The following is a 14,374-nucleotide window of genomic DNA, read 5'->3' on the forward strand; positions in this document are numbered from 1 at the left end:
TTACTCTGGATGGGGCACCCAGCAGGGTTGCCCTCTTTCCCCCTTATTGTTCTATCTGGAACCATTAGCAGCCATGATAAGAAAGGAGAATGATTTTCCAGGGGTGGTGGCAGGAGGTATGGTGCATAAGCTTTTGCATTACACATTTTATTATTTGCCTCTGACCCTACTAGGTATATGCCTTGCCTCCACAGAATTAATTCCTTTTCCAAGTTCTCAGGATACAAGTCAATTGGTGCAAGTCTGAAGCTTTGGCTCTGACAGCGTACTGCCCAGTAACAGCTTTCCAGCCTGGTGCCTTCCAGTGGCCCAAACAGGCCATTAAATATTTGGGCATCTTATTCCCAGCATATTTGTCTGATTTGGAGTACATTTTGACCCCTTAGTAAAGAGATTTGAGCTATGTGGACAGGTGGGCATCATTACATTTGATTAACCTTCCCAATGTTATTAAAATTAGCTGTATTCCAAAATTTAACTACCTGCTACAATCTCTCCCTGTAGATATAATGAGAAGGGGATAAGCAATTTGATAGCGTAGCAAAGTCCTCCATTCGGAATGGTATATGTCCCAGATTACACTTAAATTATATAGGCTGATTGACAAAAGGTGGGCTAGGCCTACCCCATATTTTGTTTTATTCATTCAGTCTTAGACATTTGGCTCATTGGTCACTTCCACCTGAGAGAGCCCCTCCCTGGTTTTGTATTGAACAGGAAGTGTTCACCCATTTTGCCACTGCAAAGCCTTTATCAAACTAATGGGAGAGTTCAAGTTTCACCCTGTTATCTCACATTTGTGCTCTGTATGGACAAGTGTCCAGAGTGTTTAATTTGGACATTTAATGTTGCCTCAGGCATAAACTGAACCCTAAGCTACGTATTAAATCCCCTTTCCACTGGTCAGACTAGATTGTGAAGGGGGTTACTACACTGACCTATGAGAGTGGAGTATTGAGATCTTTTGAAAATGAGTCAACATTTTGGGATTCCCAGATCTCAGTACTATAGTGATTTACAGCTGTGCCACCTGCCCAGTATTGTTTTTGGGAGTAGCATGCATAGACCTCCCTAAAGCAGCAGATACTCTGGGAGAGGGGATTACTGCTTTTGTAAAAATGTCATGAGGCAGTGTATTACTCCCTGCAAATTCAGAGTCTGGAGGGTAGAACTTCCACTTCAAGAGATTATGGGAGAAATATTTAAATTTGGTATTGGTGTGGGGGCTAGGATTCAAAAAAAAAAAAAAAAACCCTGACTGGTATTGTGATTGGCAGGCAGATTATTTTAGAGGGGAATGGAAGTCGGGGGGGGGGGGGGGGTGTAACTCTTGGGGCAGGCTATGTGTATTCCATTTATGACCACATGGGTGTTCATTAGGGGTTGGGTTGGTGATTGGAGATGTAATTAGTGGACATTAAAACGTTGACCTTTATTTTCCTTTGGGAGTCAATATAAAATAAAAATTTAAGTTTTCCAGGTGGGCACTGAAACAGCATCTGTCATGTTCTAAAGAGTCTGGGCTCACAAATGGACCACACCTACATTTTATGAAAGTTTCATGGCCCATTATGCAATACCAGACCAACTGAGACTTAGCATCAAAATGCTGGTCATGGATTTTAGTCCACCAAAATGAGACAGAAGAAATGTATAACATTTTTATTTGAGCAAACTATAGCCAGCACTGAAAGCACAATCATGGACAGGGGGATGTGTACACAGTCTCAAACTGATCACCTAAAGAACAGGAAATGAACTCACATTATACAGATAATTAAAAGCAAAGTCAGTTTCATAAAAGCATGAAAGCATACTTGTTTGATAGTAGTCAAAAACTCTAACAACAGCAGGCTTGAGACTTCTCACTGCAAGAACTTCTTTGAGTTGGAGCATGTAAGTCAGAGGGACATTTTTGGATACCTACAAAAAACACAGGATAAAACAGGAGTGCAAACTGCATGTGGCACATTTTAATGTGGCTGGCAGCATTACTAAATCCAGTATACTGGACTCACCGCTTTCAGATACACTAGGACATGATCATCTCCAGTATCAACACGCTCCACTAGTGGGGCATATGCATTGGGTGGTGCTCCAAGCTGAGAGTGGCAATAATTTATGGTTATATTAAAGGTCCCAAGATGCTTGAAGCTACTTAAAAGCACATACTAACCATTGATGTATCTGCTGTGAAGCCAGACAGAATTTTTATGTCCACCACAACCATGTTAGTACTTGTTTTTGTTCCATTGTATCTAAAGGTTGGGGGGGGGGGGCAGTGTAGAGTGGAATAAAAACTGCATTTAGGTCGAGAATTGCAAAAAAAAAAAAAAAAAAACAAGAACAAGTTCAGAAATGAGTCCCATCAAAGTGGCTTCTTCTCAGGAGCATTAAACAGGCATAAACATGAGCTAGATTTAAAAAAAAAAAAAAAAAAAGTCCTTACTTCACTGTAAAGTTGAGCATGAGACGGTCTCCAAGCTGTTTGCATTCTCCCTTCACTTTAGTTTCCACACTCAAGGTTTTGGTGGTTTGAACAGGTGGTGGGATGTTATAGAACATAGCAACCTGTGAGTGGAAGCAAAGAGGATAATTGGGACATGCAAGAGACAGAAATAAGAGCCAAACATACACACCTGCACAGACACGCAGGCAGAACCGGTCACTTTAACACTGTATTTGCCAGGAATGTTCTTCAGAGGTTTCTCCCGATACAGCAGCCGGTTGTCTGGATTCACACTGAAGCTATAAACTTCTCCTCCAGTGGAGGACTGTACTGTAACAGTGCTGGTGCCCTCCAAACTGAACACTGCAGTCGCATACAAGGAGAGAGCCTGAAGAGCCACCACCGTGTCCTAATAACAACCAAAATGAGTAAAACTTCAGACATGGAAGTTAAATGGAATACTATGCATATGTTGGGTAGTTTGAGGAACCTGGGTGGAGAAGAAACCTCCATAAGGATTTTGCTGAGCCACAAGCCAGTTGACAATCCTGTTAGCATAGCCCAGATTAGCTGCAGAGAGGGGGTTTACAGCAAGAACAGCTAGCAGCACATAGGAGCTGATCTCCACTGCCAGAGTGTCACCAGATACAGTTTGAGACCAATGGAGACGTCCTCCTTTAGGACAAGGAGAGCAAATTTAAGACGAGCAAAACCATTTAAAAAAAAAAAAAAAAAAAAAAAAAAAAAAAAAAAAAGCCCAAACTTGACACGCACCCCTTTTGCTGCAATAATGTTTGCAGCTCTTTACCGTTAGTGGCAAACTTGTGGCAAATTTTGTGCAAAGCATATTTGCATGTGAAAATGATCAGTGGCGAATTCTTAAATGAACTCTAAAGTGGACTGTGAAGGGGGCTAGACAAATTTACCATCAGTAATGGCAACATTGTCCAAGGCACTTAAAAGCTGTAATCGAGTGTTGGCCTCTCCAGCCAGACCAAATGTGAAGGCAAGCAGAGCAGTGGTGTAAGCGTTTCCCAGGTTCCCAACAACAGACCTCAAGCATGATAAAGCACTGACAACAACAGGATCCTGTAAACAAAACACAAATGTGACACTACAGCCAAAATTGGAAGTTGAATGGCTGATACATGCTCCCCTAGTTGATGTTACCGTGACTGGGACGTCTAGTTCAAGCAATGATGCAGTGATGTAGGCAGTCATAGTCACATTATCACTAACGCCACCCTTAAATAAAAAAAAAAAAATAAAATGAATAGGAAAGAACAGTCTCAGACCTTGCATCTAACTGGTTACTGGAGTTTGAGAAACACCTTCATGTATTTGTTGAACAGAGTTCCCTGTTGCATGAAACAGCCATCTGAACCCTGCTTGCTTATCAGCCAATCCTTGGCGCTTTGAATGACATTTGGATCAATGAAGACAAATTGCTGTGCTTGGCCAAAGGACCTCAGGACAAAGGCGGTCAACCTGACAGGAAGTTCCATGAAAAACCATTTACAAAACAGTCTTGTCGATTGGGGACAAGGACACTTGTGCCTCAACTCACCATGTATTTGACTCATCATAACCAAATGTGCTGAAGGATCCATCACTGTGCCTGTAGTTCAGTTGTCTTTGGTACCCTGTTTGGGTCAAAAACCAGTACATGGGCAATTTGTTCAGATGGAAATTGAATTTTAAAAAGGAGGTCCATTTGGTTAGCATACCACTCTCAAGGTAACCGGTGGCTCGTTCTCGGATAGCTGCGGTCAGCTGCTGAGTGAATTTCAGATACTGCAGAATGTAAATATTGGGAGAAAGAACAGCTATATTCTGTTCTCCACAGCCATACGGCATCTGTAATAATTCATCAAGATTCTTCAAAGCACGGCCCATTATATCCCCTACAAGGAGGAAAAAAGAAACCAAAGTTAAAGCTAAAAACCCATAGATGTTTAATCAGTTGAACATTAGTTTAATGGAATAGGGCTTACCAATGACCGAAACAGAGCATCTGGCAGATCCCTGGATCACATTTGCAGGAAGCATCAGCGCCACCTCTTCTGAAAGTGTGCTTCCTGCCAAGCAGAGTACAAATACTCAACAGAAGAGATCAGCATACAGCACTAGGCTGACGTTTCATACATTGAGAACTGCATTTGGAAATCAATGTGTGGGAACAAACCCTTTGGACACAGTAACCAACTCTGGGTCTTCGTTCTTTCAACTCCTTCAGCCTACAAAAGCAAGAACACAAACTCCTCAATAAAAAGTACCAGCAGCTCAATTATCAAACTCCAGAAAGTTGGTTAACACATGCTGACCAGTACAAGTAGACTTTGAGTCACTATGTCAGTGCGTCCTCTTGCCGGCACACTCACAACCTCATTGCCACACATAGTCTGGGACTGCTCAGCCTGTGCACTGACAGTCACATTTAGAGCTCCTGTAAATAAGATGAAGGAAATAAGCAAACGCCCAAATAGACATGACATGTTTGTCTGGTCAATCTAGTGCAAACAGTCAAACCAAGAACAGAAGCGGTGAGAATCCATTTGAAGGTTTTTCTCCCATTGGCACAGAGACATGAATACGGATCACTAGACACCAGTTTAAGAGTGTAGCCCGATGATGGAGCTGGAGTTACTCGTACCTGCCAGGGAACAGCATTAGTGCACATTTTCCGACGAGGTGATGCCTTATGCAAAAATAAACAAACCCTGACCATGATGCACTTGGACTGATAGTTGAAGACAGTAGCCTTCAGCTCAAAAATCTCCCCACGGATGATGGAGTAAGGCAAAGAAAGCTCCAAGAAGAAGGGCTGGAACACCGTCAGAAGAGCAGGAGGAGCCAGACCTAGACCATTGGAGGACAGACAGAATGCCTCAGTCTCCCATGTGGTTATAGTGTCAGGAACCTTGACAGGAATCCTTGTTGATCCAGTGTCACTGAAGCAGTCCAGAAAATAGATACAATTAAGCAACAAAATGCATGCAAGGATTGTCTCAAGGTTTGACGACAGGAGATGCTTCACTAACCCCACATCAGCAAGTTGCCAAATCCATGTTTCTGGAAAGAAAGTCCTGACAGACACATCAAGAGAAGAACTGCTCTCATCTGCAGCTGCACCAATTGAGGTAGCCATTTCAGCTCTTGCAAAATATGCAACTGAAACAAAAGACATCTAGTTTTTGTATTGATGTACTTTAGGTCTGGAACTTAAAGCAAATTGCAATGCAGATTCTTTGAGGAATATCAAATTAAAGACAATGAGAACTGCAAGGACCTACATTCGTTGCGATAATAATTCAGGCCTCTATACGTCAGGCAGTCTGGTTCTTGTACAGCCAAATTTGTTGCAGTCTTCAACCCCACACTCTGCCATAGAGCAACAAGACAGACGTGAAGTCAATGAGATTGTGACCCATCAATCATTGTGAGCCACCACAGCTCACAAAACTACCAGTCAGGAGTACAATTTTACCTTGAATGTTTCATAGACTTGGTCTGTAGGAACAGCTCGACGAGGTCTAACATTCAGACAACCCCGTTCATCCTCCACAACATACAGGTTGTCTGACTGCGATCGCATGTGGAGCAAGTTGAACACCTTGGACCATAAGAGGACAGCCATGTCAAGACGCACAAGCAGTATCAATTAAACCCCAGTTTATTCACGACTAAACGCGTTAGAAACAAACTAGTGATCCGTCTTAATTGGTCAAATCAATAAATTAAGAGGTCTCTAGAATCTGACAGATCAACTGGACAAATCTAAACTAAACCTGGGATTTCACATTCCAGCAGTAATTTCACCAACGACACATGAATACCATTTCAGCATTCAGACGTCTTCCTGGCTCCAAGATCCGGATGCTCTGATCTATTGCACTGAGGCCACACAGTGATCCTGGCTGAGCGGAGAGGGTCAAAACACTTCCCTCACCAGGAACAGCCATAGCAGGTGAAAACTGCAGGGACACCTGCAAAAAAATAAAAATAACAGTAGGACGGTCACTTGTCCCAACAAAGCAAGAGATTAAAGTGCACTAACCTGGTTTTTGAAACACATTTCGGTGTCAAACGTTGCACTACCAGCAACTACGGTCTCACTGGGAAGAACACAGAATGCCAGAATCTGCACTACTGGAGCCAAATCAACAGTGACCGACAGCTTGAACGATACTGTGCCACTGGTTACGGAACCAGAAGTCCTCACATCAACGCTCTCAAATCCATGTAGATTTATCACTCCTCTGGACAACACCTGACAAGTCAAACCAGTGCATCAGTGCAAACCAACCTTTAAAAAGCATCCACTGTAAAAATGGAGTATACACACGCACTCACCATATAGATAATGTCAGTGTTGTAGTTACCAGACTCCCCAACAAAAGAATATTTGATAGTCACCGTAAACTCAGCACCACATTTCAATGGCTGCACGAGCTTCATTATAGTAATTTCACTGAATGTTGGCGTGTAGGGAGTAGCAGGTTGGAAAAGACTAACAGTCTTTCTATCTGTGGTGAAGTACGGCATTTTGTAACCATAGGACTCCCGAGGAGTTGCACTTGCCTGGGGAACAATGAATGGAATTGGTTTCTTGCAAGTCAAAGTCCTCAATTTAAAATCAGTGTACTCAATGAACACCATCATACCACCAGATTAACAGCATTGGGAAGACCAGCTGTATTGAGGGAGAAAGTGGCCAGTCCATTTTGGTTCGTAGTAAGATTCAATAGCAGTTTGGGTGGCCAGCTGGAACTCTCCAGGAGATAGACTGCTTTGCGTGCAATTGGGGTCCCATTGAAGTTAGATGCAGAGATCTGTTAGGAAAGAGGTTAGTAAAGTTTAACCAATGTAAAGCAATGAACTGAAAGAATTGCAAAACTGTACTTGCCTTTCCTTTAATTATTGATCCAGGGTCAAAATACTTAAGCATGTCGACAATTGTGACATTGCCAATTTCAAACGTTAGGGATACGGTTACAGATTTTGTGACGACAATGTCTGGGGGGGAAAAAAAAAAAAAAAAAAAAAAAACCCCACAAGCATTAAATGCACAGAACAAACTTGCAGCAGCCTACTTTTGTTCAGATCAGAATATAGCTCACCAGTTCCCTCTTCAGTGAGGTTCACGTTAATGACCAAAGAATCTTGCAGACGGTCCTCAAATTTGGTGTTGAGAAACACAGATATATTGAAGGTATGGGAGGCACAACCAGTGTCATTCATCTTGTAGCAAAACACAAATGGTCAGTCAAGTCAATCGGCTGCAGGGACAGAAATACCACCCCCCCCCCCCCCCCCACTGTACAGTGGTCACACCTTAATGGTTTTCTTCAGGCACAGAGGGGCCACCTCAGGAACCAAGATGTATTCAAAAGGGCTACGACAAATGTCAATCAATGTTTGACCAGGTACAGGTTGCCCATATGTGTATCTATGAAAGTTTAATGAATATCAAGGTCAACCACCAAGAGGATTGGAAAGGGTTAAAAGAAAGTGAAAGTGTCACTTACTTGCCACAAACCTCAACTTTCAGTCCCACATCTCCAACACTACACATCTGTGGTGCTTTCACAGAAATGTCAAACTTGGGTAAAACTACACCAGAAACAAAGTCGTTAAAGTTCAAAATAAAGATCGGAAACTACCCATTTTGTTTGTAAACTTGGACTCACCATATTTTTTCACCTCAAAAACCTGTGAAATCATTCTTTCACCAATAAAAGCCTTCAGTGTGTACATCCCTAGCCGAGCCTCTGGGTTCAACTCATGAGACAGTGTCAATATCCACCTTGAGGAAACATTTGTCCACTGGCCAAGTCGATTACTCTGACTGTCCTATTAGAAAACAGCACAGAAAGACTGAGCAAAAGGCACAAAAAGACCCAAAAATAAAAGCAACATCTCAGACTTGAATAGGAGCAAATTCTCACCTCCACTACCACCAGACTATACTGTAAAATAGAAAACAAAACATTAGGCATTTAAATCTACACTGCTTCAGCGATGTAATTGAAGTGCATAATGGTGTGCTAGTGCATTGAAAAACATCCATTTTAAAGTGGAGTTTGCTTGCTCATTATGGTGAAAGAAACAGATTAGGCCAAACCATTTGATCAAGAGGCACAAATTTGGCATCCATGGTAACAACTCTGAAATTCACTGTAAAATGAGAAACATAACACACGTGTTAATATGAAAGTGTACGGTAACTGGGTCAACACTAATATTCATCCCAGGGTCATTCACCAATTTGTCCTGGATTATAGATGGGTTTGTCTGTTTGGATGAAGGTCAAAGGTAGGGAAGGTCTGAACAGGACTTTCCTTTCTTCAGTCATTTTGAAAGCCCTCCCTTGAATCACCACCTTCACTTTCTGCACAGATTCTACCCCTACTTGAGGAGCCTGTAGTAGAGAAAGGTTTCGTTAAGGTACAACAAACCAGAAGGTAAAATTGCACACAGCTACACATTCACATGACGGACCCGGAAGTTATAGCAGCGCTGAAAGTCGGTTGCAGATCTCTGCTGTACAAGTTCAGTAGCCACATTTCTCTCATTGAAGAGAAAAATGGTCATCATGAGACTCTCATTGGGTTTGAGAAGGCCTGCACACAACTTGGCCTCAGATCCTGACTCAATCACTGCAGGAAATGTCACCATGAAAAATCTGTCCAAATATACAAACACAAGTCTGTCAGAGTCTCAGAAACCATTATGGAGTCAGTATGCATTCAGAAATAAACATGTGACTGAGCTTACACTATTAGCACAGAACAGACAACAGGGAGCTAAAGCCCTTTTTAATGGTACTTACGGCCCTGATCTTTGTCCATTAACAGCAAAGAGGAACAAGGCTAAAATGAGCCTTTTCCAAACACAAATCTCCTTTACAGCCATGGAGACAGATCATCCAAGACTCAACACAAATCAACCTTCCCTTTCAGAAAAACAAAAGAACAAGCTTGCATAACTTCTCGTGTCATCTACACTGATATTTAAACACTCTTCTTCATTATGGGGAGGAGTTTATTAAGCTTGTTAAATTATTCATTAAACTTCATTCATCTAGACACAGTGGAAACAGCCTTTGGGTGGAGCTATAACATTTCAAGACTGGTGTTATTTGGCAATTAGACTTGATTAACAGTTTGAGTTTGAGAAGTGCTACAACTGGAGATGGGAGAGATGCCGAACTATGGCATCGGTAACATAAACAGAAACATTTGGGTGGGGAATGAGAGAGAGAAACCATTGCATGAGATCTGTACATTTTTGTTTCCAAGGGTGCGGTATTTTTGGACTTAAGTTGATCTAGTACACTTAAGAAGAATATTAAACGATCAAAAAGCAAGAGTATTCATGATTGAAAGAATGAATGGACAGGTAGACTGTCAAATAATGGAAATATTTGTTACTAACACTCACTAATACTTTGAATAACTCAAAGGACTTAGCTGTCTCTAAATTCATTTCACAAACTAGGAGTGTAAAAACTGGGCTTAAATTCCCAATGGCTGGCTAAGCCAGTATGTTGCATGGACTTCGATAAAGGGTAATGCTGTAACCCATTAATTTTAAATGGTATTGGAAGACTGCTGGAAACAGTGTTGACTAAGATCTGTAGTTTGGGGTGGACTGTGAAAAAAGTTTATTGACTGACAAATTATTGCTATCAGCCCTACTGAGCCAGTGCCAATAACACCACCTTCTATTTCCAATGGCAAAAGTTGATGTCCAGTTAGGGTGCCCAATTATGACAAAAATCAGAATTTTCGATTTTTTCCCTTGGTTGTTAGTTTCTATTTACAGAACAAAAAGAACTAAAGAACAGTTGAACAGTATTTTAAATTAAAATATTTATTTTGTGTAGTATTTTGATGAACATCCCATTATAGTCTCATTTTGTAAGTCGCTTTGGATAAAAGCACCTGCTAAATAAATAAATGTCAATTTAAATAAATGTTATAATCAATAAAGCTGTCACTGAACGTTTCACTTGACTGTTTGAGCCCTGCATTTCAACACGTTTACATTAAATTCAGTCAGTTTGCAGACGATTATATCCAAAGTGACTTACAAATGTGTAACATAAACAATTTTTCATACAAAAGTCAACAGTATAGTAGTATAGAAGCTAGCACAGAAGAGACTGACAAGGAAAGGTGTTTTTTAATAATTAAATAGTAAGTGCCATTATTGTGGAATGGTTAAATGCTGAGGAACAGATGTGTTTTCAGCTGGTTCTTGAATGTTGAGATAGTATCAGCAGATTGTGTAAAGGTTGGAAGCTCAATCACAGAGGAACAGAGAGAGTGAACGATAGTGAAATAGACTTTGTGCTTCATTGTGCTGGAACCACCAGGTGCCGCTCGTTCATTGTCCGCAGAGAGTTTGTGGCCACATAGACCTGGAGGAGAGTGCTCAGTGAATACCTTCTTATTTGTCAGACAAACTCTATTTTAAAGGTTGAATGAACTAATATAGAAAGTATTCACATTTGTGTAAATTACCAAATAAAAATGGTTGCATAACTGAATTATGTTGCACTTGTGCCTCAACAGGACACGATTCTCACCATGAATTTGCTTTATTCTAACCAAATGTGCTGTATGAACCATCACTGTGCTTCTAATTCAAGTCTTTTCTATCCTTTTTAGGTCAATTACAAAAACCAGCCCATGGACAATTGGTTCATGAAGCATATAAGATGGACATAAAATAATATTAAATTCCATCTTTAGAAGGTCCATTTTATTGTCCATTCAACTCTGAAGGTAGCCCTCAGATGGCTTTGGTCAGATGCTCAATGATTGCACAGCGTAAATATTAGTGTTTGTAGCCTGCGAGCCTGCTAAGCATTCTTTAATTTTTAGTGCAGTTCATTGCAAATCTACTGCCTGCATCCATTTTCCCCACATTTTTGCTAAACTTTTACTTTTTATTTTGATTCTAATGCATGCACACATTGTACCCTGCACATTTTCAAGGACCACTGCATCAACCTCAAAACCTTGCGGCTAAGGAACTTCAAAAAACAACTGCAGTTAGTCATCATCACTGGTTAACGTCACTTGCACTGAATGCCACATGTTTACTATAGCTTCATCCATCAGCACTGAGGGATTCACATGTGATAAATGTAAGGCAACAGCTAGGCTGTCCGATAGAAAATCTAGGGGCAGAACTGAAAAAGCGTGTGTGAGAGAAGGAGTCCTACAAACCTGACTCAGTTACACCAGTTCTGTCTGGAGGAATGGGGCAAAATTCCAGCAACTTACTGTGAGAAGCTTGTGGAAGGATACCCAAAACATCTGACCCAAGTTAAACAACTTAAAGGCAATGCTACCAAATACTAACAAAGTGTATGTAAACTTCTGACCCACTGGGAATGTGATGAAAGAAATAAAAGCTGAAATAAATCATTCTCTCTACTATTATTGTGACATTTCACATTCTTAAAATAAAGTAGTGATCCTAACTGACCTAAGACAGGGAATGTTTTATACGATTAAATGTCAGGAATTGTGAAAAACTGAGTTTAATTGTATTTGGCTAAAGTGTATGTGAACTTCTGACTTCAACTCTATTCAGTACAGTGGCTAGATTCACCAGGAACAAAGCTTTGGTTTAGGTCCTATTTATCTGATCGGAACCACTTTGATTGTGTAAACAAGGAATTATCAGATCAAACTCAATTATGGAGTGCCACAAGTCTCCGTTTTAGGTCCTCTGCTTTTCTCTTTGTATATGCTTCGCTTGGGAGACATTATGAACCTGTTTCTGTCTGGTATTAAGACGCATTTTCAGTGATCCGATCACAAGTGGTCAGAGGACAAGTGCAAACGGGGTCCAAAGCATTTTGTGATCTGCAGTATCACAGCTCCCTATATGGATATAATGCAGTCTGCGTAGGGCACCATCTTATCTTCAGGGGGCACCAGAATCTCAACCGGCCATCCTTGTTCACATGTAATACAAGGACCTGAAAGCAGGCGATCACATCGTAAATCGCAACACGTCAGATTATCACCTCACGCTACCCCCCTCCCCCTCCTTCGACAATCACAGAACTCTGCATAGGGCATCAATTTGGCCAGTGCCAGCCCAGGTGATTGGAACACCAAAACCACATATGGAGGTAGTCAAAAACCCATGTGACCACACCGCATCTCGGATGTAAACGCTAAACTGTTCTAAATGCTTCACAGACAGCAGTGAAGCACCACCCCTCACCTGTCAATCAACTGCCGCACTAAAACAAGCATTTTAATTTTGTAGGTTTTTTATTCTCATGCTTTCAGTGTTTTTATGACTTTATTTGCATTTTGTAATCATGGAGTAACACACTAACACTGTGTATTGATGTATCTCATCATGAAATCAGAGACCCTTCGAAATTCAGACACAAGTGGTCACAGGAGACACATTTGAGAAACAGTAATGCATCTCGGCTGACCAGGTGGAAACAGGGCCTATCAGAATCCATGTGATTAGTTTTCTCTGTTAATCAGCTGAGTCTGGTTTCACAGGGGGTTTTTTTCTCCACTAACTAAAATCTTTTGAAGTTTTTCTTTCCTTGCTCACTGGGGGCCTAAAGACAAAAATGAGGCATGATTTTCTATGAAGTTTTCAGTTAAGCTGTTCACTGGGAAATTAAGACATTAGGGAAATTACAGTTTGATTTTCTGTATGCTTTGAAACAATGTGTTTAGTGAAAAGAGCTCTACAAATAAACATGACTGACCGCAGAGGATGGGAGGTGAACGCTTAACGACTTCATGAAAACTTGCTAACTTACCAAAAAGACAGCAGAAAACAAAGTACAGCACAGAGACAAAGACATTTAAGTATTTATATATCTCACTTTTATTTAAATAAACTTCACTTTTTATCTCTGTAAAATCTGTAAAACACTGAAAGGAGTGTTAAAGTCTTAATTTAAAAGAATACAGAAACATTAATAAATGTATACAATGTCTTTTAGCTATTTGTAAACTCTGTTCGGGTACGTTTTGGTGAGATGCCGTCACACGTTTGTTTTTAAAATGCTCATCGAATCATTATTGCAGTTCAGACGATACAAAAGGCTACACAAGTACACTTATAAAAAGAAACTCAAAAATCGCAGAAACCTGCTAATGCCAAGATTTGTAAAACACAACCAGCTGTATAAAGAACACAATGAACTTTTAAACATTGTAAAGCAGTCGCACATAAACTCACAAGTGCGCTCAAACACTCTGGGAATTCTCCATTCGTCTATTCATCACACACACATTTTACACACTCAGTCTTTAAGAGAAGTATATGCATTACCAAAAAAGAAAAACCTATATTCCAATCAAATATGAATGTAACATCAAACCTGACGAACAGATAAAGAGGAAACAGTGGAAGGTCAAATGCATTTAGTTCCACAGTTCCACAAGGAACGCTGCGCTGAAGAAATGAACATGCTCTTGGACGCGTTTGCTATCGCAAGCCGTTTGACATTTAATCGTGCAGGATATGAATTATAGATATCTATAAATCAATTTTCACTTGTCACAATAATAGTTTTTAATATCAGCAATGAAATTACTACTAGTGCAAAATGCCAATTCTTGATCAACTGCATCATTCACTCGTTTAAATCCCAATTACAAATGAATTTCTTACTAGTTGAAATTTCATTTCTGTAGTGACGTCATTTTTGTTTACTAGTGCACAGTTTACAAGTGTATTTACTAATAATGAAAACTGAATTGTAGTTATCTATCATTCTTAACCTGCATGTAATTAAATGCCAAAAGGGCTTGTGATAGTTTGCATGTGTTTGTCTGGCTGTTCGGCCAATATCAAAATAAAGCCACATGACGGCAGCGACACTGTAATATCAACCAGCTTCAAGAACCCTTGCAAAGAAAT

General features: G+C 40.5%; 2 protein-coding genes across 2 annotated transcripts in view; one reads left to right on the forward strand and one right to left on the reverse strand.

Annotated features, from left to right (window-relative positions):
* Positions 1-14,374, forward strand: part of zgc:172090 (uncharacterized protein LOC565611 homolog) — a 227,866-nt gene that overhangs the window by 65,767 nt on the left and 147,725 nt on the right. The window lies entirely within an intron of this gene.
* Positions 1,700-9,364, reverse strand: LOC127449813 (alpha-2-macroglobulin-P-like). Its single transcript, XM_051713387.1, has 34 exons — positions 9,282-9,364; positions 8,951-9,134; positions 8,714-8,870; positions 8,574-8,626; positions 8,398-8,418; positions 8,140-8,302; positions 7,978-8,062; positions 7,784-7,898; positions 7,570-7,690; positions 7,356-7,465; positions 7,114-7,281; positions 6,803-7,030; positions 6,507-6,719; positions 6,286-6,435; positions 5,937-6,062; positions 5,721-5,830; positions 5,491-5,604; positions 5,175-5,400; positions 4,979-5,102; positions 4,774-4,895; positions 4,635-4,686; positions 4,444-4,527; positions 4,177-4,353; positions 4,017-4,092; positions 3,781-3,937; positions 3,620-3,694; positions 3,376-3,538; positions 2,940-3,124; positions 2,640-2,858; positions 2,450-2,571; positions 2,177-2,258; positions 2,019-2,102; positions 1,818-1,923; positions 1,700-1,740 (listed from the first exon to the last, which is right to left on the reverse strand). Exons 1-34 carry the CDS (start codon positions 9,362-9,364, stop codon positions 1,700-1,702), a joined length of 4,296 nt encoding a protein of 1,431 aa, XP_051569347.1.

Source organism: Myxocyprinus asiaticus, chromosome 13 (genome assembly GCF_019703515.2).
Source record: "Myxocyprinus asiaticus isolate MX2 ecotype Aquarium Trade chromosome 13, UBuf_Myxa_2, whole genome shotgun sequence".
Classification (NCBI taxonomy): Eukaryota; Metazoa; Chordata; class Actinopteri; order Cypriniformes; family Catostomidae; genus Myxocyprinus; species Myxocyprinus asiaticus.